The 20,696-nt window shown below is 45.4% G+C and overlaps 1 protein-coding gene across 1 annotated transcript in view; it reads left to right on the top strand.

The window, feature by feature from the left end:
- Window positions 1-17,153, top strand: part of LOC111141154 (pleckstrin and Sec7 domain containing 2) — a 34,161-nt gene extending 17,008 nt beyond the window's left edge. The window contains exons 7-14 of the mRNA XM_022493515.1: window positions 6,317-6,406; window positions 8,219-8,262; window positions 9,355-9,545; window positions 9,720-9,790; window positions 10,225-10,382; window positions 11,304-11,448; window positions 12,763-12,906; window positions 16,760-17,153. Of these exons, the coding sequence (XP_022349223.1) occupies window positions 6,317-6,406; window positions 8,219-8,262; window positions 9,355-9,545; window positions 9,720-9,790; window positions 10,225-10,382; window positions 11,304-11,448; window positions 12,763-12,906; window positions 16,760-16,969 (1,053 nt within the window). The 3' untranslated portion in view covers window positions 16,970-17,153. The remainder of the gene's footprint in view (window positions 1-6,316; window positions 6,407-8,218; window positions 8,263-9,354; window positions 9,546-9,719; window positions 9,791-10,224; window positions 10,383-11,303; window positions 11,449-12,762; window positions 12,907-16,759) is intronic.
- The last annotated feature ends 3,543 nt before the right edge of the window (window positions 17,154-20,696 follow it).

Genomic DNA, 20,696 nt, shown 5'->3' with positions numbered 1-20,696 from the left:
GAGAGGCAGGCAGAGAGAGAGAGAGAGGAGGAAGCAGGCTCCCCGCTGAGCAGAGAGCCCGACATGGGGCTCGATCCCAGGAACCTGGGATCATGACCCCCAAGCTGAAGTCAGACCTTTAATGACTGAGCCACCCAGGCGCCCCTGAAAATTTTATTTTATTTTATTTTATTTTATTTTTTAAGATTTTTTTAAAATTTATTTATTTGACAGACAGAGATCACAAGTAGGCAGAGAGGCAGGCAGAGAGAGAGAGAGAGGAGGAAGCAGGCTCCCCGCTGAGCAGAGAGCCCGACATGGGGCTCGATCCCAGGAACCTGGGATCATGACCTGAGCTGAAGGCAGAGGCTTTAACCCACTGAGCCACCCAGGCGCCCCTGAAGATTTTATTTTATTTTATTTTATTTATTTATTTATTTTTTTTTTTAGATTTTTTTTTTTTTTAATTTTATTTATTTGTCAGAGAGAGAGAGCAAGCACAGGCAGAGGCAGAGGGAGAAGCAGGCTCCCCACAGAACAAGGAGCCCGATGTGGGACTCGATCTCAGGACGCCAGGGTCATGACCTGAGCCGAAGGCAGCTGCTTAACCAACTGAGCCACCCAGGTGTCCCTGAAGATTTTATTTTTAAGTGATCTCCACACCCATCATGGGGCTTGAACTCACAACCCCGAGATCCAGAGTCGAAGGTTCCACCAACTGAGCTAGCCAAGTGCCCCAAAGGATTTGTTCATTGTTATTGCATTGTTTGTGTTTTTGTTGTTGAGTTTATATATTCTGGTTATGGTACTCTTATCAGATACATGGTTAGCAGAAATTTACCCGTTCTTTGGGTTGTCTTTTTACTTTCTTGATATATCTTTTGATGCAGAAGTTTTTAATTTTTATGAAATCCAATTTCTCTGTTTTTTTTTTTTTTTTTTTTTTTTTTTTTATTTGTCAGAGAGAGAGGGAGAGAGAGCAAGCACAGGCAGACAGAATGGCAGGCAGAGGCAGAGGGAGAAGCAGGCTCCCCGCCAAGCAAGGAGCCCGATATGGGACTCGATCCCAGGACGCTGGGATCATGACCTGAGCCGAAGGCAGCTGCTTAACCAACTGAGCCACCCAGGCGTCCCTCTCTGTTCTTTTTTTCCTTTTTGCTTATACTTTTGGTGTCATTTAAGAAACCATTGCCAAATCCAAGGTTATGAAAATTTACTCCTATGTTTTCTTCTAAGAGTTTTATGGTGTTGACTGTTATGTTTTGATCTTTGATCCATTTTGAATTAATTTTTATATATGGAGTAAGGTAAGGGTCCAGTTTCATCCTTTTGCTGTGGATATCCAATTGTCCCAGCACCATTTGTTCAAGAGACCATTCTTTCTTCATTAGATGGTCTTGGTCATATTAATTGACCACAATATTACAATATATAAATATATCAAAGTAACACACTGTATACCTTAAACAGATGCAGTGTTTTATGTCAGATTTTTCAGTAAAAACCAGTTGATTGGCCAAAGATGTATGGCTTTATTTAGGGACTCTTAATTTAGTGTCATTGATCTATATGTCTATATTTATGCCAGTGCTGCACTGTCTTGATAATGTAGGACTCTAGTAAGTTTTGGTATTAGGAAGTATGAGTCTTCTGACTTTGTTCTTTTCCAAGATTCTTTTGGGTATTGGGAACCCTTACAATTATATATGCATTTGAGTATAAGGTTTTACATTTCTACAAAAAAGGCCATTAGGATTTTGATAGGGATTGTATTGAATCTATACATCGGTTTGGTCATTATTACCATTGTAGCTAGATTAAGTCTTCCAGTCCTTGAATACCAGATTAATTAATTAATTAAGTCTTTAATTTCTTTTAGCAATCTTTTGTAGTTACCAGTATACAAGTCTTTTTATCTCCTTGGTTAAATTTATTTCTAAGTGTTTAATTCTTTCTGATGTTACTGTAAATGAAATTGTTTTCTTAATTTCAGTTTGTGATTATTCTTTACTTAACAGTGATTTTTATGTGCTGATTTTGTATTCTGCAACTTTGCTGAATGTGTTCATTTTTTGGTTGTGTTCTTTAGGATTTTCTGTATACAAGGTCATGTCATCTATGAACAGAGATAGTTTTACTTCTTTCTAATTTGGATGCCTTTTACTTCTTTTGCTTGCCTAATTGCTCTGACCAGAACTTCTAGTACAATGTAGAGAACTGGGGAAAGTGGGCATTCTTGCTTTTTCCTAATCTCAGGGGGAAAGCTTTCAGTCTTTCATCATTTAGTTTGATGTTAACTGTGAATTTTCATAAATGCCTTTTATCATACTGAGGAAGTTCTCTTCTATTCCTAGTTTGTTCAGTGTTTTATTTTTATTTTTATCATGAAAGGAGTGTTGAATTTTGTGAAATGTTTTTTTCTGCATCAATTGAGATGAACATGTGGCTTTCCTCCCCACCCTTCATTCTATTAATGTAGTGTATTACATTGTTAGATTTCTCTTTGTTGAATCACACTTGCATTACTGGGATACATTCCATTTGCTCGTGGTATATAATCCTTTCAAAATACTGCTGGATTCTGTTTACTAGTATTTTGTTGAGGGTTTTTGCATTTATATTTCTGGGGGATATTGTTATGTAGTTTTCTTGTGATCTTTTTCTGGTTTTGTTATCAAGGTAATGTTGGCCTTATAGAAGGAGTTAGGAAGTTTTCCTTCTTCGTCAATTTTTTGGTTGAGTTTGAGGAGTATTGGTGTTAATTGTTCTTTAAATATTTGGTAAAGTTTACTACTGAAGTCATCTAGTTTTTGGCTTTTCTTTTGTGAAGTTTTTGTGATTATTGGTTCAATCTTTTTACTTTTTTTTTAAGTTCTTATTTATTTATTTGAGAATGAGAGAGAGAGAATGAGAGCATGAGCAGGGCAGGGGGAGAGGCAGAGGGAAAAGCAAACTCCCTGCTGAGCAGGGAACCTGATGCGGGGCTCGGTCCCTGGACTCTGAAATCATGACCTGAGCCGAAGGCAGATGATTAACCTACTTAGCCAACCAGGTGTCCTTCAATCTTTTTACTTCTTATAGATCTATTCAGATTTTCTATTTCTGCTTGAGCACTTTTAATAGTTTGTGTGTTTCTAGAATTCATCCATTTTATCTAATTGTTGTTAATGAATTGTTTAGTATTTTTGTTCTTCTGTTACTGAGAGAGCAGTGTTAAAATTTCCAACCAAGATTGTGAATGTATCTTTCTTTTTTTGGTTCTGACAATTTTTGTCTTTTATTTTTTGAGACTATGTTATTAGATGCATACACATTTCAGATGCTTATATCATCTGGCCTTCTTATTACTATGAAATGTCTCTTTTCATTTCTAGTAAGGCTTCCTGTCTTCAAGTCTATTTTCTCAGATATTAGTGTGGTTATACTGGAGTTCTTTTGTTTAGTGTTTGCATGTATATCTCTTTCCACCCTTAGTTTTTAAGTCTTCTGTCTCCTTATATTTAAAAGGTATGTCTTTTATGATACACTTTAAAAAAAAGTCAAATCTGATAATCTTTGCCTCTTAATTTGGCCATTTTTTAAAAAAGATTTTATTTATTTATTTGAGAGAGAGAGATAGCAGGAGCACAAGCCAAGGGAGTGGGAGAAGGAGAAGCAGGCTCCCCTGCAGAGCAGGGAGCCTGACACAGGGCTCCATCCCAGGATCCTGGGATCATGACCTGAGCCGAAGGCAGACATGTGACGACTGAGCCACCTAGGTGTCCCATTAATTTGACCATTTAATGAATTACTAATATAATTAAATTTAAACCTACCAGGATACAACTTGTTTTCTCTGACTTAACATTCTCTGTTCCTTTTCTTCTCCTTTCTTGCCTACTTTTGGATTATTTAAGCATTTTTTAGAATTCCCTTTTATCCCTTTAGCCTGTTAGTTGTTCATTCTTTAAGATTTCTTTTTGTTGTTTTCAGTGCACCCTAACTTATTAATGTATTTTTTCCAGTTCCTGGGCAATAAAATCACCTTAAAAGAGTTTAACTCCATTTCTCCCTCTTGTATATTACTGTTGCCCTCTTAACTTGTATATTACTGTTGTCACCTTTTAAACTATTAGATCTTTCTCTATACTTTATTTCCCCGGAAAACTAACTAACTAATTAACTAACTTCCTTCCTTCCTTTATTCTTATTCCTATTCTTATTCTTCTGTAGACTCCATGCTCAATATGGAGCCCAACACAATCTTAAGACCTTGAACTCACAACCCTGAGATCAAGACCTGAGCCGAGATCCAGAGTCACTCAACCGTTTGAGCTACTCAGGTGCCCTTCCTCAGAAAACTTTCTTATCATGTCATTGTTTTATATAATCAGTATTCATTTGGATGTAGCCATCCTTTTTGTTACTCTTCATTCCTTTCTGCTTCTTCATGCTTCCATCTGGGATAATTTTCCTTCTGCCAGAAAAATCCCTTTAATATTTCCTTTCTTAATTTCAACATTTGTATTGAAGTCTGACTGGGGTGTTTCCCCAGGGCCCCTCGTCCTTGGTGGGCTCTGAATTCCCATTTTTGTTCCTCAGTCCTGCTGACTGTTCAGTTGCTCACCCTTTTGGCCCCTGCTTGTGAACCAGCAAATGCTTCAGGTAGGAAAGCTTCTCCTTATGGGGCTCATATCTCCATGCTTCCCTTCTTGCAGGATCTTTACCCTTGAAGTTCCCACTGCTCTTACATTTCTTTAGTGCCTTCACCCAGAAGTTTTGATATTTTGACCAGCACTTGTTTCAGTTAGGAACATTCATTTGCAGCAAGATAGCCCGTCATTTCTGGGATTGAAAATCTTGCCTGGTTATTTTTTTTTGATTTTGAACTCCTGAGGTGGCTGCGGAAAGTTCAGTGTGCGGAACCCAGACATTATTGCCTCATATCCCTCTATTATGAATGCACACATAAGTGGAGGCATATGAAAATACATATATGTATGTATAAAATATCCACATAAATATATGAAATATACTATATCACAGCGCAGGTAGGATGTCTCCTTAACCTTTTGGAAAGGTGTAGAAAATTCTTGCTTGTCAGCTACTTATAAAGCCTTATATCCTTGTTTCCTGGATTATTTTCTGTGGTATGTGAATGTCCACATGATGTTAATAGATTCTCCTTGTTAAAATGCTGACAAGGTCAATGAATTTGAGAGGCTGTACATGGAATCCTTCCTTTGGAGACTCTCAATGCACACAATCATGTTAAAGACTCTGAAACATGTAAATAAACTTATTTTATTATGAAGTCTTTTTGTGGAGCCAATACCTATTCCCATCTGTAGTTAGGTCTTGGAAAATAGTGTCTTATAGCCAACCTAAATCCACAAACTCCTATACCAGTAAGTATCCTGTGTTCAAGGGTCTTTGTCTTCACAAAGGTAAAGTGCCATTCAGTGTGTCCTCAGACATGGATATTGCAAGAATCTGAAAGTATGCACATCAGGTGTTGGGTTTGGAGGGCTGGAGCCCCTCTGCTATTCAGTGGTTTAAAAAATTCAGAACTTGGGGTGCAGTCATTTATAGCTCTTTGTCTTTTTGTGCCTTCTGGAGTGAGGCCATCTGCTCGGGTTCCCTTGGTCCCAGCCCAGCTCAGCATGGGGTACCCATGTGTATTGGTGGAAGTTGATTTTTGATTCTCTTAAGACAAACCTCTCCCTCACTTCACCTACCTCTTGGAGGTCTTGCCGCCCCTCTGTACAGGTGAGAGGGTGAGACAATTGTGACGGAATACACAGAGCTTCTGCTCAGCAGCCAAGAGGCCTGGGTTCAAGTCCTGGTGCTGTGTGACCTTGGGAGAGTTAACCATGGAGTAGCGGGTGAGAGCATGGGCTTTGGTGTCAGACACACTCAGCCCTTCCACTTCCTTGCTGTGTGATCATGGGCACATCACTTCACCTTCCTACATCTCAGTTTCCTTACCTGTCAAATGGGGATAATAGTAACACCCACCTCACTTTCTCCTTGTTATGAAAAGGAAATAAAATAATGCATGTCAAGTACAATACCTGAAACATTTTAAGCACCTGGCAGATGTCATCTGTTATGTTATTTAATTCAACCTGATTCCATCTGGGTTTGAGGAAAACTCCCAACTTCTCATTGAGGATCACATAGAATCTTGAAAGTGAAAAAGAGTTTTGTGAATTCTTGGACACAAAGGGAATTCTAGGCAGTATTTTTCATTACTACCCTTGATGATCCTTCATCACTTTTGGCTGGGCAGGGCAGGGTGTGGGGATCATACCTGCCTCCAACCCTGTTCTCAGGCAGAACCATTTCTCCGTTACAGAACATTGGCAAAAAGATGTCCTGCCAGCAATTCATTGCCAACTTGGACCAGCTCAATGATGGCCAAGACTTTGCCAAAGACCTGCTGAAGGTAAAACCTGTTAAGGGTTCCCATCCCCTGAAATGTACCTGGAGCAGGTGGGGAGGAGAGAGGTCTCTGCTCTACTACATCCTGACAGTCTAGATTTAAAAAAAACCAAAAACCAAAAAACCCTCTAGATCGGGGGCACATGGGTCATTCAGTTGGTTAGGTGTCTGATTCTTGATTTCAGCTTAGGTCATGATCTCAGGGCCGTGAGATCGAGCCCCGCTTTGGGCTCCACACTCAGCAAGGAGACTGCCTAAGATTCTCTCTCTCCCTTTCCTCTTGCCCCTCCCTTCCTCAAATAAATACATAAATCTTTTAAAAAAAAGTTATCTCTACACTGAACATGGGACTCGAACTCATGACCCCAAGATCAAGAGTCACATGTCCTACTGACCGAGCCAGCCAGGCCCTTCCGAAAGTCTACGTTTTTAATACTGGGGTCAGGGCCACCATGACTTTGGGATAGAGTTAGTGACCATCCAGTTCAACATTTGACTGTTACCTGTTCCCTGAGTTAGAGGGGTACACTTTATGAGATTTGTTTTAACACTCCATTCTCTTCATTGCTGTCACAGTAACCCTCAAAGCTACCAACAGTTGTCATAGCTGCCACTGCCGTCACCACTACCTTTATCTCCACCACCATCACTACAAATGTCGTTGTCATCACCACAGGGAAAAACGCGCTCATTTCCCCAACATCACCAGGAATTAAGGGATTCTAGTTTTCCCCTAAAGCTGAAGCCCAGGGTGGAACTCTGGCCTTTTAGGCCTGGTCAGTTCTCTGCCTTGGAGGAAGAGGAGCAGGTTTTTTAGGGGGTAAATGAGGAGTTCAGCTTTATTTTTTATTTTTATTTTTTAAAGATTTATTTAAGAGAGAGAGTGCGAGAGTGAGCAGGAAGAGGGGCAGAAGGAGAGGGAAAGAGAGAATCTTTTTTTTTTATTTTTAAAAAATTTATTTATTTGATAGACAGAGATCACAAGTAGGCAGAGAGGCAGGCAGAGAGAGAGGAAGGGAAGCAGGCTCCCTGCTGAGCAGAGAGCCCGATGTGGGGCTCGATCCCAGGACCCTGGGATCATGACCTGAGCCGAAGGCAGAAGCTTTAACCCACTGAGCCACCCAGGTGTCCTGGAGAGAATCTTAAGCAGGCTCCACGCCCAGCACAGAGCCTGGTGCAGGGTTTGATCTTACCACCCTGAGATCATGACCTGAGCTGAAATCAAGAGTCAGATACTCAACTGACTGAGCCACCCAGGTGTCCTGATGAATTCAGTTTCAGATAGTGGGTTTGAAGGATATGATGATACCAGGAAGGAAGTTGGATAGTGGGTCTGGAGGCCAAAAAATAGGACATTGTCTCCATCACTCTTCTTATCATAATTATCTTCTTCACCACCAAGAAGGGCTTGTTAAGAATGTATTTGTGAGACTAAATAATCCCAGTCCCAACACCCACCTATCCATTTCTCCCCATCTACCCATTTACCCAACCTCACATGCCCCCATCCTTTTATCCATTCACCTACCCAGAAAATCATTCGCCTGCCCCCCCCACATTCACCCATTTCCCCATCCACCTACCCACTAACCTATCTAACCAACTCTTCCTCAAATCTATACACCCATTCATCTAAACAATCATCTACCCACCCATCCCTCATTCATTCGCCCATCCAACAGTTGTGAATCAAACATTTATTTTGTCCCACTGACTAGAAAGTTGCTTCCTCACTGCAACCACATTACTAAAGGTAGATGGAGATTTCTCTGACTCTTCATCTGAACTCCTCTCTTTCTCTTTTCCTCTGTCCCAGACCCTTTACAACTCTATCAAGAATGAAAAGCTGGAATGGGCCATGTGAGTAGTACCCATGGGCACAGGTAGAGGGAAAGTGAATCACTGGGAAGGAGAAGGGGGAGTGGCTGATGGTGCCTGGAGGACACTCCTGTCACTCTCCATGGTGCTGATTTCTCCCAAACCACAGCTCTGGTGACCCCTGTCCAGCTGGCCAGCGCCAGGTGTTAAGTTCCCCTTAGGGTACGTTTTCTGTCTTGATTAAAAAAAAAAAAAAAAAAAAAACTTGTATGGAATTAATTAAACTGTGACTTTAGTTTCATGATGTCTACAACTTATTTTCTGTACTGGGGATATTGGCACTATTCCAATGATGATAGCTCTTCCCATTTTGGGAGATAGGCAGACAGGAGGCACGAATCCCCCTATAACACTAAGAATATGACCATATTTATGTAGTGACTGCTCTAGGCAGTAGAGAGAGGTGGTTGTCTGCCAACTTCTTTCCCTGCAAAGGCAGTGAGACCTGGAGGTGCCCAGCCATCTGGAAAGAGGTGTGGTGACCTTGCTGGGTCAGGAGACTGAGAGGCTCCTGGGGAAAGTGGCTGCCCCAGCCTCCTGTGCTCCCCAGGGCAACCTTGGTCTTTGGGTTCATGTAGAGGTCACACATGTAAGGATTGTTAGGAAGCCCAACAACCCTGGGAAGAGCTGACATTTTCTCCCAGGGTTCTAATGGGGAACCTAAACTTTAGGATCCTCATCTACTGGCCCAGGGCCAGCTCAGACAGTGTCTTTGGGACTTGGGCAGCCACTTTAGTTTGGCTATGGGTCACTGCTCCCTGGGACTGGGCTTTCAGGGTTGGAAAGAGGAGAAGAAAGACCAGGAATAAAACTAGTAAGGTCTCCAACTTTGTGGTCAGTGGTAAGGATTAGAGAGAGCTTGGAGGCCAAGAATCACAGCTCAGGGGACATGGGTCAGCATTGAAGAGTGAAGGGACGGATCAAAGATCTGGATCTGTGATCTGGAATCGGAACCTTCTTATCTCTGCTCATTACCTCTGACTCTTTCCTAGAGTTGGGTTGGTGGGGAGAGAACATGTCCATGTGGGGCTAAGGCTTCCATGGAGATGGTGCTCAGGCCTAGCATTTTCCTAGTGATGAGGACGAGCTGAGGAAATCACTGTCTGAGCTGGTGGATGACAAGTTTGGGACAGGCACCAAGAAAGTGACACGGATCTTGGATGGTGGCAACCCCTTCCTGGATGTCCCGCAGGCTCTCAGCGCTACCACCTACAAGCATGGTGTGCTGACTCGGAAGACTCACGCCGACATGGATGGCAAGAGGAGTGGGTGTCAGGCGGGGGAAGGGGCACGGGGAGGGATGCTAGTTCAGGGGAGAGGTTCTGGCTCCCATAGTCACTGCTCTAGGGTTGCACACCCTGGTAGACATGCAGGGGCATGCAGGGGAGGAGATATCGGGCTGCATAGTTGTGGCTGCACTACCCATACTCCATCCCTAGCACCCCGTGGGAGGCGTGGCTGGAAGAAATTCTACGCGGTGCTCAAAGGGACCATCCTGTATCTACAGAAGGTGAGAGACTGCCCCAGAGCCCTTACCCAGGTAGGGTCAGTGCTGTCCTTCAACTGGCCCCTGTCTAGTGGTGCCCAGAGTGTCCCTGGCAGGACCTGGGGCTTAGGCAGATGCTGAGCCCTTCCCTCATTAAAGCCTGACTTGGGCTCACAGAGCTTCGGGTTTTCAGGGAGGAATCTTTCAAATACCCAGGGGCTCAGAAGATACACAGTGGAAGCTCTGAGCCTTGGGACAAACCAGGCTGTGGAGAGGAGTGGCTGGGGGCTTTGTTGGGGTGGGCATCGTACCACAGTGGCAAGAGCTAAAGAATGGAGGGAGTGGAGGGACAGGAGTGAGAGCACGAGGGAGGGATGGTGAGGGTGGAGGAAGTGTGGGTTAGCGAACCCAAGCCTGCTGATGACAGAGGCTTGCTTGCCCCTGGCCCACCTGTCCAGGATGAGTACAGGCCTGACAAAGCTCTGTCCGAGGGCGACCTGAAGAATGCCATTCGCGTGCACCATGCTCTGGCTACCAGGGCCTCCGACTACAGCAAGAAGTCCAATGTGCTCAAGCTGAAGACAGCTGACTGGAGGGTCTTCCTCTTCCAGGCACCGTAAGTAGGAGTGGGAGCCCCTCCCTCCCACCCTGGGCTCAGGGCCTACAGCCTTGACTGACTGCACCCTGCTCCTCACCCGCCTTAGGTGAGGTGCTGTTGGCTTGCCCTCATGTCAGCCATAAAAGTGAGTGTGTCTGCGTGGCACAGACTGACAGCTGGGGTCCCCTGAAGTAGAGGTTCTCAAGTGTGGGCCTGTCAGCATCTCCTGGAAACGTGTTAGAAATGCAGTTTTTCAGGCCCCACATAGACCTACTGAATCAGCAGCCATGGGGCTGGGCCAGCAGTTGTGTTCTAACAGGCCAAACATTCTGGTGCACACTGAAGTCCCTACATCAGGGCAAATGGGGTTGTAATGAATTCCCTCACTGTAAATTGGGGTGGGGAAATGAATGGGAAAGACTCAGCTTACAGTGTCCCCAGAAGGCCTTCCCTCTACTCTTCTACACCCTATTCTGTGACTTGAGATTGGAGTTTTATATGTCAGAGGAGCTTAAAAGCAGAGAGGCTGGTAGAGGACCTCTCAGGATGGGAGTGGGCATTGTGGGCAAGGTAGTGGGGCAGGGACCAGAGGCCTGAGTGGGGATACCCCTTGCCTGTTGCCTCTAGGATCCACTGATCCAGGGATCAGTCTGGGCCCACTGACCCATGACTGTTAACTCTGGACCTAGAGAACTTTCTTTCCATGTAAAAATCCAGGTCTTAACCCAGAAGCTGGGACAGAAGCGAGCTCCCTACACAGACTTGACCGGACCCATCCAGCTCCCATTCTGCCATCCCCCCTCACTCCTTTGTCCCCCTTTGTAAAAGGAGTGACTCCCACCCTGTGCCAGGATAGCAGTGGGTCCTGGGTGCTGGGTGGGGGACAGGGAGTCCTATTGTGAGGAGCTGGTGCCCTTTCCCCTCTCCTCCTGTCCCCAGGAGCAAGGAAGAAATGCTGTCCTGGATCCTTAGGATCAACCTGGTAGCCGCCATCTTCTCAGCCCCCTCCTTCCCTGCTGCTGTCAGCTCCATGAAGAAGTTCTGTCGGCCCCTGCTGCCCTCCTGCACCACTCGCCTCTGCCAGGTATAATCTCCTGGGACCCCAACACCACCTCCTCAGGCTGCGTCCAGCACCTCTCCCCACTGCCGCCTTTCAGCAGTCTCTACCTCCTCCTATATGGTGCCTGGTCTTGGGCTAAGAGACAGGGTGAAGAGACAGATCCCCATTGCACCCCATGCCCATTTATAGATGGGAAGACTGAGGCCACCCTCAGTGGGGTGGATAATATAGGCACCGCACAGAAGCCTGCATTCTTCTCTGCCAATGGTGTAATAGCCTGTCGATGTCATTGTGAGTCTTGGAAATGGTGCATGTCTGAGCTTGGATGTTAGAGACCGTGTGTCACAGGGAGCCAGGGACGGGCTGTGTCACAGGGAGACAGGCTGGGTCCTCATCTAGGGCTCTTTTGCTCTTCTTACTTACCCTGAATTATTTTATTTGTAATCCTAAAAAAACTCTTGCTCATCAGTACTTGAGTTTTTCAGGGGTTTTCTGGAGAGGAGAGGATACATGGTGGAGCACCCCTTGGGAGGTGGAAGGCAGGAGGAGCTCCATACTTCCTGTCTTTGTCAGGGCCCCTTTCATAGCGGGCCCTTGTCCTGGGTCTCTCCGCTGAGCCCCTCAGTGACAGCTTCTGCCCAGAGCCCCCGTGCATGTGCAGATGGTGCCCACACACACACAGCCCACACACACATTTACCATATGGGGACTCGTGTGAACATGTGCATGCACACCTGCTGGGTACACACCCCCCCACTGCACACATGCATCACACATGCGCACACACACGCAGCTCGTTGCCCACACAGAACCAAGTGGTCTGCCTGTACTTTGGTGGGTGAGACGTATGCGCGCACTTGTCTGTGAGTGACAGTGTCTCTGACTGTCTGCGTGTGACGCTGGGACTTTGACCATCATGTGTGCCTGGGCAAGAATCCAAGAGAATGTGTGCCTCATATGGAGCCAGGCGTAGCCATGGCCAGACTGTCCCTTGTTCCACTGTGTTTGTGTGTGCATGTGTGAGTCCATATGAACCAGTGTGGGGTGCTGGTTCTGGTGGGATGGTGTGTCTATGTCAGGTGTCTGTGTGGGCCTTCTAGCGTGAGGGTCTCTCATTTCCCGAGTCTGCCGTGGATTTATTTAGGAGGGCTGATGCCAGTGAAAGCAAGGCGGGAAGGAGGAGGGTGGAGGACCACTCCCTTAGGTCTCCCACATACTTGATGACACTGGCCAGGCCTCAGTTTCCCTTTGTGGAAGCAGATCCAGCATGACCGGTGCAGACTCACGTCTATGACGTCTTGAGAGTGGGACCTCATAGTCCGGGACTTGTCTTTGCAGGAGGAGCAGCTGCGTTCTCATGAAAATAAGTTGAGGCAGGTGACTGCGGAGCTGGCTGAGCACAGGTGTCACCCCATCGAGAAGGGTGTCAAGTCCAAGGAGGCTGAGGAGAACCGGCTGAAGGAGCACTATCTCACTTTTGAGGTGGGTTCTACTTGGGGGCTATTGCGAAGGACAGGGCTGGGGCAGAAGGAGGAAGCCAGCTCTCCTCCTTCTCCTGTCACCAATATCATTCTGCAGCCGGGGGCTCCTGGTTTGAGGGTTCTCCACTTTGGGAGCTCTCCTGGGCCAGTCAGGAGCCACGCAGGGCCTCCTGCGGGCCAGGCTGTGCAGTCTGGCTGCCAGTTGTTCATCAAACAGTTGTGCCTCACTTGTGTCTTTCAAAGAGCACAAGTTGGCCCCCACTCTTCTCCAAGACCCTCCTTACTTCCACACCCCCCCACGACCCAGCCTCTCGGAGAGCTGTTAAAACAAAACCATAAACAGCTCAAGCCCACCTGCACGACCCATCCCACTTTTGTCTGCCTTTCCTCTTCCACAGATGTTTATCAGGCACAGCAACTAAGTTCTCCCTCCCCTCCGTCTTGCCTCTCCCTGGCCCCCACCCTGATTCTGCCTCCTGATGCTCTGTAAATGGGGCTGACGGAGCATCGCCTTCATCAGGTGAACGAGAGGGGGCCAGCCTTGGGGAGGGAGGCAGGAACCACATGTCCCTTTTGGACTGGGCTTTGTATTGACCTGCTGGCGGGGGAGTGGACCATATAGAGGCTTAGACGGAACCTTTGGGGCAGGAAAGGCAGTAAGTCACTGATCTTAGTCTCTGCATTTCTACATTTATTTCTATTGAAGTGTGAGGAAGAGAGGAGTGTTCCCAGGGAAGATCCTGACCTTTCAAAAAATAAAGCGGTACAGCTTTCAAAATCTACTCAGACCCACTCTCTCTGCAACGTTTAAAAAAAAAAAAAAAGGGATGACAAAAGCTACAGTGGACTGATCTCTTGCCAGTTGTCAGCACGATTCCCTTGTACTGATTGATTTAATCCTCATGTCAATTCTGTTGAAATGGGTTATTATCTGCATTTTACAGATGGGAAAATTGAGGCTTGGAGAGGGCAGACCACTTCCTTGAGGTGACAGTTAAGAAGTGTAGGAACCAGGATCCTAGCCCAAACAACTGAGTGTGACTCTGGCATTTTGGTCCTTCTCACTTACCCTGGCTGAACAGGGGAGTGTGGAGGGAGGGGATGTGAAGCCCAGCAGTGAAGGGTCTTTCTGCTCATGTGCAGAGTTGTGTGAGAACAGTGTCTTCTCACTGTTCGTCGTTGCTTCTTCTAGGACCTCAGCCTCTTCTGACTGGGTGAGGGCTGGAAGCTCAGAGTCCAGCCCTCAGTTATAGTCAGCCGAATTTCCCTCCTAAATGTTTACCTATTTATAACACTTTTTTTTTTTTTTTTTTGAGAGAGAGGGGTGGGGGAAGGGGCAGAGGGAGAGAGATAATCTTTATTTTTTTAAATTTAAATTCAATTAGCCAACATATAGTACGTTATTAGTTTCAGATGTAGAGTTTACTAATTCATCAGTTTCGTATAACACCCACTGTTTATCACGTCATATGCCATGTCACCCAGTACCCCATACCCCCACCCACCTCCCTGGGAGAGAGAGAATCTTAAGCAGGCTCCACACCTAGCATGGAGCCCAACACAGGGATGGATCTCACAACCCTGAGATCATGACCTGAGCTGAAATCAAGAGTCCAATGGTTCATGACTGAGCCACCCAGCACCTCCCCACCCCAAGTTTATAATACTTTAAATAGCTCATGAATGTACTTCTCTGTCATGTTACTCACCATCAGTGGACACTCCTGAATGTTTTAATCACCAATCTGATAGGTTTAGTAAGGGGTATTTCATTGCTATTTTAATTTGAATTAAAAATTCTTTAATTGTGCAGGGCACCTGGCTGGCTCAGTTGGTTGAGCATCTGCCTTGGGCTCAGGTCATGATCCCGGGGCTCTGGGTCAGCAGGGAGACTGCTTCTCCCTCTCGTCCCTGCTCACGTTCTCTATCTCTGTCTCTCTCTCTCAAATAAATAAATAAAATCTTAAAAAATTAAAAAAAATTATAAACATACATAGCATAAAATTTATCATGTTAACCATTTTTAAATGTGTAGTTCAGTAGTATTAAGCCTACTCACACTGTTGTGCAACCGATCTCCAGAACTTTTTCATCTTTCCAAACTGAAATTATACCTATCAAAGAGCAACTCTTCTCCAACTCCCCCTGCCCCATCCTTGGCGAACACTGTTCTAGTTTCTGTCTCTGCAGACTCCTCTAGTTACTGCATATTAGTGGAATAATATAGAATTTGTGTTTTTGTGGTTGGCATATGCTCAAGTTTATCCATGTTGCAGCATGTGTTAGAATTTCCTTCCTTTTTAAGGCTGAATACTATTCCATTGTATGTAGATACCACATCTTCTTTATCTTTTCATCTGCTGCTGGACATTTGGGTTGCTTTCATCTTTTGAGTTTTGTAAATAGTGTTGTTATGAACTTGGGTATGCACATATTTCTGAGACCTGCCTTAAATTCTTTTGGGTATATACTCAGAAGTGGTACTGCTGGAGTATAAGGCAATATTATTTTTAATTTGCTGAAGAACAACCATACTGTTTCCTTTCTTGGAAAAATATTTATTTATTTATTAGAGTATGGCAGAGAGAGAGAAGGAGAGAGAGAGGATTTCAAGCAGACTTCCCAGTGAGCACAGAGCCCTGTGGGGGACTCTATCTCATTGACCCTGGGATCATGACCTGAACCAAAACCAAGAGCCACCAGGCGCCCCCAGACTGTTTCCTACGGCGGTAGGCCATGGTTCCCACCAGCAGCACATGAGGGTTCTAATCTTCCTGCACCTTCACCAACACTCACTCTCTGACTTTTCTCTGATAGTAGATGTTCCAATAGGTGTGAGAGGGTATCTCTTTGTGGTTTTGAGGTGCATTTCCCTGATGACGAGTGGTGTTGAATGTCGTTTTATGAGCTTATTGACTATTTGTATGTCTTCTTTGGAGAAATGTCTAAGATATTTGCCCTTTTAAGTTGGGTTGTATTTCTGTTGTTGAATTGTAGGAGTTTTTCTTATATTCTTTTTTTTTTTTTTTTTAAGATTTTATTTATTTATTTGACAGAGATCACAAGTAGGCAGAGAGGCAGGCAGAGAGAGAGGAGGAAGCAGGCTCCCGGCTGAGCAGAGAGCCCGACGCGGGGCTCGATCCCAGGACCCTGGGATCATGACCCGAGCCGAAGGCAGAGGCTTTAACCCACTGAGCCACCCAGGCGCCCCTTATATTCTTGATAGTAGACCCTTATCAGAGGATTTGCAAATTTTTTTTCCATTCTGTGGATTGCCTTTTCACTCTATTGATTGTCCTTTGATACACATGAGATTTTTTTTTTTAAAAAGATTTTATTTAGGGGCACTTTTACCTTTATTTTAAAGATTATTTTTTATTATTTATGAGAGAGAGAAAGAGAACACAAGCAGGGAGCGGGGCAAAGGGAGAGGGAGAAGCAGACTCCCCACTGAAGCAGGGAGCCTGATGGGGGTGGGTCAATCCAAGACCCTGGGATCATGACCTGAGCTGAAGACAGACCCTTAACTGACTGAGCCACCCAGGCACCCTGATGCACAAGAGTTTTAAATTTTGTAATCCCATCTGTCAACTTTTATTTTGGTTGTCTGTACTTTTGCTGTCGTACTCATCATTGCCCCTTAACTTGAATTTTTAAAATTAGGAATTAAAGTTCTGTGTATGCCCCTTGCCTATTTTTTAATTGGATTGTTTATCTCCTTTTTATTGATTTGTGAGAGCACTCTGAATATTAAGGAATTAGTCTTTTGTCACATAAGGTCCAAATACTTTTTTTTTGCATTTTCTTGTTTGTCCTTTGACTTTGTTTTTGGCCTTTCTCTGCCTTTTTTCTAGAAAAGCCGTTATGAGACCTATATCCACCTCCTGGCTGTGAAAATCAAAGTGGGTTCAGATGACCTGGAGCGGATTGAGGCCCGACTGGCCACTCTGGAAGGGGACGACCCTTCTCTGCGCAAGACACACTCAAGCCCCGCCCTCAGTCAGGGCCATGGGACTATGACTGGCAGCAGAGCTACAAAGGATACCACAGGGCCTGACACTTAGCTGGTGTGGATGGGCAGGCCCCAGAGGCAGGCAAATGTCCCTAGAGGGGTCAGTGAGCACAATTCCAGCCAGGGGCCACTCGCGCCAGCTCCAGGCAGTTGACAGGCAGCCAGAGGGGTGTAGAGAGCCCTGTGGCCCAGGGAGATGGAGATGTTCTTTGTGGCGCTGATCTTCTTGCTTCCTAGAGTTGATCTGGGCCTCAGACCTCCTCTCCAGCCCTCGCATTCCTCTCTACCACCAAGCCTCATTGTCTAGGCCAGTTGTGTGCATGCTCTAGCCACGATCTCACTGGAGGAGAAGGAAGGGCAGCTGGTTTTGCAGGCCCTCCTCTCCTTCTCACAAGTTCCTTCCCTCATCTCTCTTGTTCCCAAGGGCAGGTCTGGACTCCAGCTGTCAGCTTGGGTCCCCACCTGTTCTCATCCACCTTCCTTAGACTTGAACAGCAGCAGGTCTGTGGACCACCAGCACCACCCTGCCTGTGCTCCCCCCACCCCCCCCCCGTAGCTTCTGGAACCACGCCCTGTTCTCCTGCCTCCCTTTGCAATAATCCAGTACCCGGGCCTGCTCTCTTGATGTCAAGCTGTCTACTCATGTGTGTGTCCACCTCACCTTCCATTCATGGAGGCCACTCCTACTTTCTTTTATATGGACAAAAATGTATATATATAAGAATTATATATATATGGAACCCCTTTAAAGATGATTTTGGAATTGATATCAAGATGAAATAAGATGAAGGAAAAGCCTATTTCAGAACTCTACCTGTTAGTGAGGAAGGCTGTTACCTGACCCCTTGGTGGCCCAGACACTCTGGGAGAGAAGGTGCTGACCTCCTCTCACTCTCTTTTCCCCTCTTCCGGCTGACCTGTGACTTACACTGCTCTTACAGTTGATGTTTGGAATAAATAGCGTGTGTGTGTGTATGCTACCCCATCTGTCCCATGGGCATTCTGGGGTGTTAGTGGGATGGGACCATGGCCTTGTTTATATTTTGGTCTTTATGTTGGTGCTGCCAGGTCTCTGAGCTCCAGAGGTGGCCTCTTGTACAGATCTACTGCTCCTGGAATAAAAGACACTCTGCCTTGCAAACAGCCACTTGTCAATAAGCCCAAAGATGTTTGGTGGACGAAGTTTATGGAAGCCATTAATTCCTGGTCTTGGGAAAAGGTGGAGTAAGAAGTTGCTGATTGGTTTTTAAGCTGATATTTCTTTCACTCTTCCAGTGATTCAGAAATGCTAGCTAAGGACATGCCTGAGAAGGATGGAAAAATCTGCCACGTGATGATCAGACTAGTATCTTGTAAACCCTGAATTCCTCAGATGGACCAGCGGTGGAGGTGATGGGCCTTCAGTGAGCTATGATGAGCAGGTCCTTTATACTTTTAAAATAGATTAGTTTGGGCAGCAGTTTGACCTCAGTGGTAACATATTTAGTTAGTGGCAAGGTTGGGTTATCTTATTAAGTACCTAACACGTACAAGCACGCTCACATTTGATGCAAGGTATGTATAAGTCTGTGGAAATATATAGTGATTTAAATCCAGATTATTTAATTTGGATTAGCTGATGTGTATTTTATACCCAAACCATCTGGGCCCTTCGTTTTGCTGAGGGGAAGTAAGTGTTCATTTAAATGAACTTGAAAGAGCAATGTAACATAACAGAGCTCTCTTTACTTTCTCCATGCTGGCTCAAAGGTCTTTGATCTTGGGGTTCAGCTTCCCACCCTCCACCTCATGAGGGTGGGTGAATGAAAGCAGAGGAGCAAGTTTCTGTCTGCTGCAGACAGGCTTCCCTGAGCACTAGTGATGTCTCCCATCAGTAAAAAAAATCTTTAGTTCATTTTCTTAATTGTATAATTATTTATTGTAAATTATATACATGTACTACTGTACTAAAATATTATGTACATTATAAAACATACACAAAAATAGAAATTTAAAAAGATGAGATGAAAATAAACCTAAATGAAAGTTCTAATATATTTTTTTTCCTGCATTCTAATGGACCATCATATTTCCCCCAACTTCTGCCTGTAATATGCCCATTTTCCAGGACTGTCCAAATCCAGGGGCTGGAGGACCGCGGGTGAGATGCAATAAGTGGTTTGCGCCACCTGGTGGTCCTGGGAAGTGGCTCTGGGCTCAGGGACTTCTGGGGGCTGACCCTTGACCACAGTGTTTCTTCAACCTTCATTTTCTTATTCAGTGAAGGTCACCAGTGCTGCACACTGTGCTAGGTGCTGAGGATAGTGTGGTGAGAAAAGGACCGAGCAGCTCTCTGTCCACATGGGGCTCACAGTCTAGTGGAGAGGGGACAGGCAGTCACCATTACCATTTAGAACCCTGGGAGCACTGGGGAGAAAGCCAAAACTGACCTGGCAGAGAGAGAAGAAAGAACTGGAGTGGAGAAGAATACTCTGATTCAGGAAGCCACCTGAATGTCCTGAGTGCTCCTGGAGGGCAGGGTGGTAGTAGGAATGTCCCTTAACAGGGCTATACCTCTTCCTGATTGGCCACACTAAGTACATCTCAAGGCAGAAATTTGAGAGACAGAGTGGGAAATGAGCCTCTCTGGCCACATCTCTCCCAGGTCCCATTCATACCTGTGAAATGAATGGGTGGTGAATTCCATTAGGTTCTGGCCTTAGACTCCTGGTGGGTGTTTTAGGATCCAGATCAGAAAACCAAGCTACCAAACTATTCAATACAACTACCTGGGGTCATGAAAAGTCCAGGGGGGGGTGGTTCACCAAGACGCCAGTCACAATTACTGGGGTCCACATAGAGGTCAGGTGGGTTCACTGGAGTCAGAGGTGGATTCTTACTGAAAATTTAGAACGTAACAGCAACTCAGAGCCCTCAGAAGGGTCAAATTTGACCCTGAGGGTTTGTGAAAAGGTCAATGGGTTCACCAAGAAGTCGTTCACGATTATTGGGGTTCACATAGAGGTCAGAAGTCATATAGAGGAATTATTGGCTGTCAGAAAATTTTAAAGCCAACAGTAAACTAACTCAGAGCCAGCAAAGGGATCTGGATGAGATCACCAGATGGGGCCTGGGAGAGATCAGAGATTTGCAGGTTTATATACCATCTAGTTCACTCTTTCCTTTGTTTCTTTGTAACAGGTGCTTTTTCCCCCAGCACCCCCACAGTGAACACAATGACTTTAGTTCTTTACTTTTCCTCATCAACTCCGTTTCATCCAGCTTTTGCCATTCTGTGATTCAAGAATGCAAGGCACAGGATACCATCATCATCAAATTAACCATTAATAGGCATCATGTGCCAGAAGCATTCCTGGGTGCTTTATATATAATCTCCACAACAACCCTTTGAGGTAGGTGTCAGCATCACCACTTTACAGCTGAGGAAACAGCAGCCTAGAGAAGTCACACCGCCAAGGAGGGCAGAGCTGGAACTGGAGCTCAGCTCCTCTCAACCTTAAGCCTCTCTGGCCCTCCCATTTGTAGGTCTCTAAACTGACCACATACATTCTAGGGGCATCTGTGCATGCGTGTGCTCAAGTCAACCACCTGAGACCTCTGGATAGAAGACTCCCTTGTGTCTGGCTGGAACATAAGGGTTTCTGGCACTGGGCACTGGTTTAATAAATGAGTCAACGAGGGAAAAGGCTTCTTAACCCTGGACCTCCATCTGCCTTCTCTATGCCTTCATCAGGGACTGCAGGTTTAGACAGGCCCTGGCTCTGAGGGGTTATAAAGTT

The sequence above is a fragment of the Enhydra lutris genome, unplaced genomic scaffold, assembly GCF_002288905.1.
Source record: "Enhydra lutris kenyoni isolate GAN:26980312 unplaced genomic scaffold, ASM228890v2 scaffoldscaffold5, whole genome shotgun sequence".
NCBI lineage: Eukaryota > Metazoa > Chordata > Mammalia > Carnivora > Mustelidae > Enhydra > Enhydra lutris.
This window is presented reverse-complemented; position numbering and strand designations above follow the sequence as displayed.